The sequence below is a fragment of the Cottoperca gobio genome, chromosome 20, assembly GCF_900634415.1.
Source record: "Cottoperca gobio chromosome 20, fCotGob3.1, whole genome shotgun sequence".
NCBI lineage: Eukaryota > Metazoa > Chordata > Actinopteri > Perciformes > Bovichtidae > Cottoperca > Cottoperca gobio.
Window position 1 is genome coordinate 9,746,840 of NC_041374.1, and position 11,102 is coordinate 9,757,941.

The 11,102-nt window shown below is 43.0% G+C and overlaps 1 protein-coding gene across 2 annotated transcripts; it reads right to left on the reverse strand.

Moving 5' to 3' along the window:
• Nucleotides 1-6,837, reverse strand: arxa (aristaless related homeobox a). Of its 2 annotated transcripts, none has more exons than XM_029458309.1 (5): nucleotides 6,323-6,837; nucleotides 5,474-6,038; nucleotides 4,094-4,139; nucleotides 1,791-2,122; nucleotides 1-763 (listed from the first exon to the last, which is right to left on the reverse strand). In XM_029458309.1, the coding sequence occupies exons 1-5, from the start codon at nucleotides 6,528-6,530 to the stop codon at nucleotides 502-504; spliced, it is 1,413 nt and encodes a 470-aa protein (XP_029314169.1). In that variant the 5' UTR covers nucleotides 6,531-6,837; the 3' UTR covers nucleotides 1-501. The 2 variants fall into 2 exon arrangements, with proteins under 2 accessions (XP_029314169.1, XP_029314170.1); XM_029458310.1 differs by having other exon boundaries at nucleotides 651-786.
• Nucleotides 6,838-11,102: the final 4,265 nt, after the last annotated feature.

Sequence of the window (11,102 nt, forward strand, 5' to 3'; positions counted from 1 at the left end):
ATTTCCATTTGAAAATACTAAAATACAAGTACCTCACATGTGTAGTGAAGTACAGTACTTGAGTACTTTGTACGTGTAAGTGTTTTGTTGTGTGAGCCTTTAAAAGCTATATACATATGATAGTCTGAATGATATGGAGCCTCATTTCAAGGTTAATTTATTGTTAAAGATTAAGAAGTATTTTTTTAAATGTCATAAAATATTTTAATTGTTCTCTTAGGGGAGAAATATTTAAGTTAGTCATTCAGAAAGGTGTGTATGTAGTGTGTAAAACAATGTTCCATTAGCTGTAATTTCCACACACACACACAAACACACTTTTTTTTTTCCAGCTAGTGCTCGTTTGAATTTGGTCGTGCTATGTTGTTGGGGAAACATGAGGTAACAGGGATGAACGAGGGGACATCAGCCTCCAGAGGTATGAATGGGTGTTTGGAGGGGGGGTGTCATGGAATGGGACGTGAGCCCGGGACAGGGAGGCCGAGAGCAGCTGTAGCGTGTTCAGCACACCTCCTTCCCCGCGGTTCCGGTGGGCAGGATGTTAAGCTGGGTGAGCTGAGCAGAGTGTTCCTTGGCCTTGAGGCGCAGCGCGGCGATACTGGAGGCCCTGCGGTCTGCTGCAGCCACGGAAGAGGGGGAGGAGGAGGACGGGTCCGGGAGGATGGGGCCCCCGTGGGAGGGGTTCTCTACAGGAGGGGCAGGCTGGCGGAGGAGAGCTGCAGCAGTGGAAGCACTGGACAGGGGACCCATACTGGAGAAGAGCCTAGGAGACAGAAACGTCAAAATCTAAGACATGTAAAGATGCTGAACGTGTTCAAGTTTAAGTTCTGCAAAAATAGCACAAAGTCAACATTTTCACACACTATGATCTTTACATTTATGTTACTAAAGATTTTCTTTGTCCCTCAGATGTATTTTATTTCCTCTTCTTCAGTTTGGCTGCAGGTGTTTTAAACCTAAAGAGCTTTTGCCAGCTGACTACTTTAATATACAAGAGAACATGGAGTCGGGCTGCAACTAACGTTTGTTTTCCAACCAATTAATCTGCAGATTATTTTCTCCATTAATCGTTTGGTCTACAAAATGTCAGAAAATAGTGAAAACTGTGCGTCCCAGTCCAGGCTGAAGTCTTTAAATGTCTGCTTTGGCAGTCCAAAAAAGACATTCCCTTTTAATATGATATAATACAGAGAAAAGCAGGACATCTCCATATTACACTTACGCCTTTATTGTATGAAGAAATTACTTTAACGATCAACCGATTTTCTAAATAGTTGCCGTTTATTTTTCTGTTGATGGACAGAAATCGATTAGTCGACTAATTGATGCAGCTCGGGAACAATGATGATAATGTACAATAGAGAGGACAAAGGCAAATGAGAAGCTAATTGTGGCATATGGAGTGTGCAGTGTGTCACAGCTTGTCTCGCCGGATCACCCGTTTGGTTAATTTATTAAGACATTTGACAGAGTGATTACACACCACTGTGAATGGTTAACAGTATAACATTAATAATCAGACACTGAGATAAACAGTAATGCGTTGTGACTGAGGATTACTGTAACCGTCAGTCATTAGAGTTGCATGATGTGTTGGGAGTTTATTAGAAGCTTGGTTGCTGCTGTGCATTTTTCCATATATGTGTTTGAGTGCCAAATCGCAGTAATTTAATGTAAAATACAGTAATTTAATGTAAAATACAGGGATAACACTGAAGCCCTACAGGTGCACAGATTGGTGGGTTCTGCTGTGAATATGTGTAAAGTATCTGTGTGTGGGAGCAGCTTACCTGCCAAAAGTGGGTCCAATGAAGGCAGGGTGGCGAAACATGGCAGCCGTGCCCAGGAAAGTGCCCAGGCCGAGTGGGGTGGCCAGTTGTTGAGCAGAGCCATTGTGGTGGGGCGGGGCGAGGCCGGGGAAGGCGGCGGCTGCAGCTGCAGCAGCTGTCCAGGCGGACTCCAGGGAAGGGTGGTGGTGGGAAGGGAAGGGTCCTCCCTCCAGGTAGTGGCTGAGAGGGTGTCCTGCTGCCAGGGCGCCGGGGAACGGCAGGCCTGACGGGTGAACCTGCACCCCGGCCTTCTCACGCTTCCTCCACTTGGCCCTGCGGTTCTGGAACCACACCTGAGGAAACACGAGAGGTGAGAGGTTAATATGAGCAAGTTAAGTTAGAAGGAAGATGACCAATGCAGCATTAAAAATGGATTCTAGGAAGACACAGACCGCTTCAGGCAGGTGTGCAACATTTGAGGAGCAACTTTTGACCCCAAAGAAGTATTTGTTGCGTAAAGTTGCATTTTTTAATGTGAAGTGAACGCAGATTAAAATGCATGCAGTAATCACCACCTTGTGTGAATGAAGATGCCTGAACTGGTAAATATTTAACTATTTTTTTTAATCCTGGGGGGCAATTTTAGCCCCTTGATCACAGTTTTAAGGGGTTAAATATCTGACACTGGGTTCAGGTGTTATAAAAACGTGATTGTCTATCACATAATGATAGAAAACATAAAATCACACTAAAACACAAACATCCCTTCCATAAATAAAGTGTTTTCTGCCTTGTTTAAAGTGAGAATTAAAGAGATTTTTGTAAACTCTCCTTTTGGCTGCATGTTATTTAAAAAACAACAGCAAAAAAATGACCTCAATATATAAATAGGCAACTCTTGCTGCACAAAGAAGCCTTTGCTCGTGTCTAAATGAAGGAGGTGGTGCTCAGTTGGAGAACAGTCAAATGTCGATAGAACTTAAGTTATGCAGGTCATGTTATACATAATTAAAACTATAAGTCCCCGTCCTGCTTACATCACAGCGATGTTTCATTGTAATTAACATGACTAGACAGTTGAATGTTGTGTCAGTGTATTCTAATAGTTGTGTAGTTCAGGTGGCCAACAGGCGGAAAGTCAACGGTAATTACATGCAAGGTAAACCCTGCAGCTCGCGGTCCCTTAAATCTGCTTTCTGTCTAATTAAACCCTGTCCCTGCTGTAGACGGGCTTCAGGGGGAGGAGGAGGGAGAAAATTAAGAGCGGTGTTAACAAAAGATCCAGAAAATTACCGCTGAACTGGCTCAAATAACAATTAATGCGCTTTAAATTAAATTCTTAAGAGACGTAGAACAAGTGACTTGCATCCAAGAGAGTATTTAACTTTCCCACGCATCCACTGTTGCCCAGTTTGCTCTGCAGAAGCACAATGAGCAAAATGTCAACATGAGGGAAGAGATTGAACGAGCTGGCTTGAGCGACAAGGACACACACACATATTATTCCCAGAGGACTGTTTAGCATTACACAGCCCCTCGGGAATTTATGAGTTTTTATCACCTCCTGATGGCGCCCGTTAAGTGATTTGTTCACCTACGGCCCCTAAAGAGACATCTGTTGTTTTACCGTCGGCCATAACCTCCCGGAGCTGTTTGAACTGTCTCTCTGGTTATGAGCCCGGGCTTTCGACATGCAGGCCACGCTTTCAGTGCAAGGCGAAGACGAGAGAGGGAGGGAGGGGGGAGAGGGGGGAGCAAACACCTTTAATGGTCTCTCATTCGCTCCCAAGTGCAAAGCATCGGATCAATGCAGGTCTTTGCAATCACATAATGGGAAATCAAATAGCATTATCCCTCCCCTCGTTCTCCCCCTCCCCTCTCTCTCTTATTCCTACACACATCTTTTTACTCACACACACATCGGCCTCGCCCCCTCTCTACCCCCCCTCTCTGATGGGAATTCAAACACCATCTCCTCCCAGGAATACAGACAGTGTTTGCTCCTGCACTAAGTGAGTTTTTATGAATCGCCAGCGTCGCTTAATTGCCTCTAAAACGTCCCTCATACGCGTGTAATAACATTCAATAACAGGAAAGACCTTCCTCGCGCAGCGACTGGGGCCATTTAACACATTTTACTGTAATAAATTACTGCCTCAAATTGGCCCCTAATCGCTGATCCTCAATCAGTGACGCATATCACCGGTTATTATCCAGCAGGGCGTTTTATATAGAGGACATAAAACATTAGAGGATTTTTATTTGATTTACAACAAGTCACAGGCTTCTCTTTCCACATCGAGATAAACAAGAGAGCCACTTACTTGAACACGGGCCTCGGTGAGATCCAGACGCATCGCGAGCTCTTCTCTGAAAAGAACATAAAAGAATATATATAAGAAAGTGTAAGAGGCAGAGAGACGGAGAGATTCAAGGTTACAGGCCGCCGCTTGGGAGAACCGTGGAATTGCTGTTTTGTCCCCTCCTGTTGTTCACTGTCAACAATAGGCGACTGAAAATAGGCTGATTTTTGTTCGGCTCCCTGGCATGGACTGCAGAAAGACGCCATTGCCATATTCTATTTTCCCTGTCACGGGTGGGTAGAAATAGGTCTAGTGATTGTTAGATTTCCCTTAGCACAGGCCTGTCACTGTAACAACATAATGGTTTGAAATAATGACATCTAAAGTAGCCTGCCACAAAGCAATTGACGCTGCCTTCAGCTGCAAGATGGGCGTGCAGTTTAAATGAGACCTACAAGTCGCCTTAGAGTAAATCGATTGAAAAATATGAATAATCCTAGTGGTAAGAAAAATCGAAAATGTAGGTAGAAAAGCGTCTATTTTCAAGCATAACATGCGTATTGTCACAATCTTAATTTAACAAAACAGGTTTTACATTATATTTATAGCGTTTATTTTGTTTTTAGGCCCTACATAAAAAAAAAATCATAATAATGTATATTTCTTTGAAGCATTTAAATCCGATTAAAACCCTGAGAAAATGTTTAAAGCTCTGTAGTTCACGAGCGTGTGTACACGTGCCCTTGGGTTTGAGGTTAGGCCCTGAGGTTTTTTTGTTGCAGACTGTATTTAGTATCATGTCCAGCAGGTAACCTGAGCTGCAGCGGCTCGCTGTCATCTTTATGAACAGGAGCGGATACAGGTAACAAAACGTGCCCAGTGCAGCACTTTGCAGGCCTATTGTGTTCACTCCTGCGGGGCACGGGCTGGGTGTTTTATGAGGTGTGATCCGCAGTGTCCAGTTTAAGACGTGTGGAATTACTCAAATGTTATGAGGTGGGGAGATATATTTATTTAAAATTAAATGCATTTAATTGTCACATTCATCCATGTATTTATTAGAGAACACGTTAAATGTTTAGTGTCTTGGATTTTGTTTTAAGCGTGGCCCTATAATAATATTAATAGCCAAATAATATAATTGATATAAAACATAATTATTGTAGACTAGTGTAATTATGGACGTTTTATATGCATGTACATTACAATTCTTAGGCCTAGTTTTTATCGTTGTAAATGTGTAAACGCACAGGCCATGATGCAGAATTTGTAATAAAAATAATAATTTTAAGGGAAAACACAATTTTAGAATTTGACAGCATTTTCTTTCAGATTTAAAATAATTACAAATAAAAAAATAAAAAACAACTAAATTAATTTAAAAAATTGCAGTTGTTTTACCTGGTGAATACGTCTGGGTAGTGTGTCTTCTGGAAAGCCCTCTCCAGCTCCTCCAGCTGGTAACTGGTGAAGGTAGTCCTGTATCTTCTCTGCTTCCGTTTCAGCATCCCTTCCTCCGAGTCACTGCCCGCCGACAGACACACGCTGTCCTCCCCGTCCCTCACGTCCCCATCCCCGGCGTTCAAGCTCTCCCTTTCCTCGTCCTTCGGGGACAGAGCAGCCGCGTCCCCGCAGCTCTCCTCCTCCTTCCCCGCGTCCTCCTCGAACTTCAACGGGCCGAGCTCAACCAGCCCCAGGCTGCCATCCTCCGAGCCCTCCCGGGGGCTCTGGTCGCCCTCTCCCCGGCTCAGTGACGCATTCTCCCGGTAGGACTTGCTGCGGCTGATGCTCACCTGCGGAGCCTGGCTGATTTTGAGGCTGTCGCTGGCTTGCTCGATGAGGAGCCGCTCCCTGTCCAGCGTCTCTGAGTGGTCGTGGAGGTACTTCCCCCCGGCGCCGTACAGCCGGCGGAGCTTCGGCGGCAGGTGCATGTCCGCGCTGAGAGAAAAGGGGTCTTTCGTTGACCCTGAGAAGGAAGTCAAAGAGGATAAACAAATGAATAACAAAACAATAATTTCCCTCTAAATAAAGTTGATGAAATTTTTTTTCCAGACTTTACAACAGCTGAGAAAACATTTATTATCCAACAATTCTGAAAACGATATTCTGGGTATAACTGGCTACATAAACACAACTCTTCTTGACGCATTAACTCCAGACTTTGAGCATAAATTGCAACATGTATCCTCTACAATGCTCCAAAATAACCAATGCAGACTTTTGTTTAATTTGAGCTCAAAGAAAACTCACTGTCGGCCGTCTTGTCGAGCTCCCCTCTGCCGGGCAGACCCGTCAAACTTTGCGCTCCTATCAGCCTGACCTTACAGGGACTCCGGCGGCCCAGAATGCTGTCTATGCAGTAAGAGGAGAGCAGCGTCGGGGATTTACTGCTCTTCCTCTCGCCCCGGTCGTGGATATCTTCCTCAAACTGACCGCTCATGTCGACGTTTCGGTTCATCTAGTTTTCGGTAACGCCTGTCAGTCTCCCACTCTCTCCCTCTCTCTCTCTCACTCTCTCTCTCTCGGGGTCCGGTGCTCTCTTCTTCTTCTCTCCTCTCAGGTCGGTGTGTCTGTTTGAACCGGGGCCGTTCACTCCTCCCTTTCTCTCTCTCTCTCTCTCCTCTCTCTGTCACTCCTCTGTCACACACCCACTAATGACAGACAGCGGTTTGGCTGCCTCGCGCTGAGCTCCGGTGTGCCAGGCGCTTTTCCGCTCCGCGCGCTCTCTCTGCATACGTGTAGGCTGTTATTGCGCGCCTGATTGGCTCGTGTGTGTGTATGTGGGGGAGAGAGACAGCGCGGGGCTGCTTTATATATTTTGCGGTTAAAGTTAATTTGAGGGAAAGGCCACAAAACCCGACATGGAATACTTTTCCTTCAAGGAACGAACTGAGCAGATAAAGTTATAGTTGCTTTCATTTCATTTTCTAACGTTGACATTTTTTTTTTAAATGATATGAGAGGGGCAAGCAAAAAACATATTCACCTCAATGAAATTATTTCATAATGGAAGGATGATTTTTATTAGCAACAGTGTTTTATAACATTAATTAAGTGCAAATATGTAGCAAAAACACATTCAGCACAATGACTTGTGCAAGAATAAGTATATAAAAAAGATCAAATAGACTTTTCTCCATGGCATTTTCACATATATCAGTATAAGCACATCAAAAATAAAAATGAATGTGCACGTTGGCTCACTCTCAAAAGGTCTACTGTGAAAAGGCATATACAGAATATTACAGTATCAAATTATTACATTAATAAAGTTTTAACGTTAATATTGCCATCAATTCTTCAACGTTACAACTCTTTTCCACAATTATCTTAACGGGCCCAATATATTGTCACACTTTTAATTTATGTTATTTATATACGGTGTATTAAAATAATTAGAAATGAGTAATAATTGGAATAATTGTAGGCTAATAATAATAGGATAATATAAATAATATATATAATTAAATTAGAAATATAAATATAATTGTTATAAGACACTGGTATTGTAGGTAAGTGCAATCAGACGTTTGATATAAAAATATTAATTATTATTATTAGTTATTCTAAATAATACCTAATAATAATAATAAATCAGAAATATAATAATGAGAGTGTGTTTCTTGTAATAATTATAATTGCTACCTATCACTACATACAGTATAGCTACATGAAAAACGATTATTATTATTTTTTTCAGGCCATGCAAACATCTATTGAATCCTTGTGCAAAAATAAAAAAATAAATAATAATCTGGCACGGAGTTTGTGTTCAACCTCAGAGCACCTGCCATGTCACAGATTGAGTCACATAGAAACAGAAATATCAACATTGGGATCTGAATCTTTTGGCTTAAATGGTTTCAGGTTGTAGAAAATATTGTGTTATGACAGGAGAAAAACAAGCATTAACAGGATTAAAATCTCTATCAATATCTGTCTGTCTGTCCTTGTCTCGCTCTCCCTCCAATTGCCTGCTCTCTGCTGGAGTTGTGGATTGACTTAGAAAGTGAGGGTGTCGCGGCGGTGATGAGACGCCGCACGGGGAGCTGGGGTTGCACGCAGGGACTCCGCTGAGGAGAGGGGGAGAGATGGAGAGATGGACCGAGAATGTAATTTTAAATGAAAGTCTATTTAACCCGCTGTGAATGGCATGACCCTTATCCTCGCCTCAGAGCCCATCACTGTTAAAAGGATCATTTTCAGAATTCAATCCAAAAACTTCAGCAAGCTGCAATTTACTCTCTCATTTTCTCTCTCTCTTCTACTTCTCCTTCTTCTTCCCCGCCGTTATGTATCTGCCCGGCCTGGAGCATCGCTGCAAACGAAAAATAACAATAAAATATATGTCCAGAAAATTGCACAAGTTATTCTTTTTTCCATATTTTATCTATTTTTAAAGCAAAAGCTTTATGACCCCTTTGGGATTGAAACTGGAATAAAAGCCCCATTGATCTGTTTAGTTAAGGTGCAGGTAAACCCATCTATCTTAGTTTTCTACTATTTCTTCATGAAACTGCTTCACAGAAATGCAACCAACAGTAATGCTCTGAAATGTACCGTCAGAAATACTACTTTAATAGAAAATAATGAATGTTTCATTATGTGTGTAAATAAAGCGTACACGTTATTAGGCAAAGTTTAGAGTCCACGTCTTTGTGTTGTGTTTAGCAGTATTAGTGCTCTCAATATACACGGATGTTGTCAGATTCAATCCATCCGCAACTTTCAGGTGTCACAAACTTCCCAGCTTGTTTATTTGCACGCAAATCAATGTAATGAGTGTAATAACAATATAAAATGTTATGCCTTTTCCTGCGCGGTCACAAACAAGACGCGCGTAATACAGACGGGTATTTAGAGTCGCTCTGTAATTTGGGGGCCACAATTTGATTCATTTATCCGCACACTGTTATTAACCCTGTAGAAAAAGAGATGTCAGGCGCCGTTTCAGCCAGCAGGACATCCGCGCTTTGTTTAAATGCACTAATTACGCGCATACATTAGAGTGGGACGGAGTAGTCTGAGCGCAATTTTCATATTTTCAATTTTCCGTCTATTTGACGTGCAGGTGGAGAGAGAGGCCACCTTCCGTTTCACCACCGCCTCCCTGTATTTGCATAACATCCTAACTTGATAATATCCAGGGGAGACACCGGGTTGCATGTTTTCTGTTCGTCTGAAGCTCAGACTCTGTTGCTGTGCCATTTATCAGTCCAGGCCTTTCTGGTGTCATGCACCTGGGCTATTTAATTTAAACATGAAGTATTCAGGAGGGTTTGTGTATTAAAGCGTGCTATGAGTACGCACATTTGAACAGTTTTCCCCTAAGTGATGCACGCTATCTTTGCTCCATTTCATCCTCTCCAGTGAAGGCCACAGAAGTGATACTAATGAGGTCCATCAGCAGATCGTGCTAAGCATTGTGGGTCTCTCAACTGGCGCCATCTTCTGGACGGACTAGTAAACTTCTCTTACAGGTAAGACTCAGATGTTTTGTTATTTAAGGACAAATACTCTATTGTTCTGCCTCCACATTGCACAATCCAGGAATATGAATAAACTAATTTATTGAAAGTTGAACCCCACATCCAGAAAACAGACATTCATCCTATTTATTGTATTTTATTTATTATCTATTATCCCACAAATGTGTCCATATGCATAGTGCTTCCAGTAGCATACACCAACTGGCTCGTGGCCTTGCTGACGACGACTCATCCTCCATCCTCGCGCTCTGATATAATTGGACACTTGCTCTGCCTGAGGATGGAGGAAGAGAGAGGAAGAGAGTGTGTGTGGGGAGGGGTGGAGGCTTTTAAGGCGCGCGTAAGCAAAGTTAATTAGCGGTTATTAACAGCCCGCATAATGAGAGCGAGAGGGAGTCAATTTAATGACTTTGTTAGCGCGAGTTCAGAGCGACAGGCGATGATCGAAACAACAAAGGCGAGCGCGCACGCAGCCATCATCCGTAATTTCCAGCAGTAATGCGGTCTGATCCGAAACAAAGGGTTCTAATTTCGTTCAACTGACTTGATAATTTGTCCTTATGTAAGGAAAATAATTAATGACTTAATGTTTCAACAGAAGTAGCTTTCTTTGGGGGGATTTCGGAGGCCTCGTTTACTCGAGAAGGTCGTAAGGAAATCAATTTCCAGGCCTATAATTATTTACATCACGAATTTAAAACGTGGACGTGTGTCTTTGCCCCCGGTTAGTGTGCACACTAGTGACAGTCTATGAAGAGAGGAGAGAAGGAGTCTCCAAATCTTCTTCCCTCACACAAATTGTGTGTGTGGCAACAAATGAGCCACTTGTCATAATGTAGTATTGTAGATATTGCCACGAGAATACAAAGAAAATCATGCAGAATTTGAAAGAAATTAAGTTTTTTTTAAAGCCACATATCAAATCCAAAAGCTACATTTGATATTTAAGACGCCTCATCGCAACAGGTTTGGAGGTTTTGGTGACAGATGATCCCCTTGGAGCTCTGCTGAGGGGATGGCCCTCACGCCGGTACCTGTTCACGACAATGTGCCAGGTTATTGTGGCTGCTGCATTGCAAAATTATCCGGGGAGTGCGCGTCTTTACGCATGATTTCATCATTCCACAGATGGGTTGAGTCGGACGAAAGATGCGAGCGCTATTATCGATTGAGGGAACACGAGCCAGCGCCTGTGGGCCACTCTTGGATTCATGGCAGGTGGAGAGGTTACCCACACGAGAGCGGCAATTTCACGGCCCCCATTGTCTCCACTGATTACTGCTTTGATCACAGGAATCAAGAGCCAAAGACTCTCGTAAACCCACAACGGAGTCCAGGAGCTCGTGAGCTGAAGAGGTCATCATCATGACCATCATCATCATCATCATCATCATCGTCATCATCCTTAGCGCCATCAGCATCGCGAGTTGACCAGACCAACCTGGGGAGTCGTGTTTTCACAGCCGCGTTGCCCTTTTATTGATTGCGTGCCTTAATTTTAATTCGATTGCGCGAGTGTCAAAAATTCCGCAAGAATCATC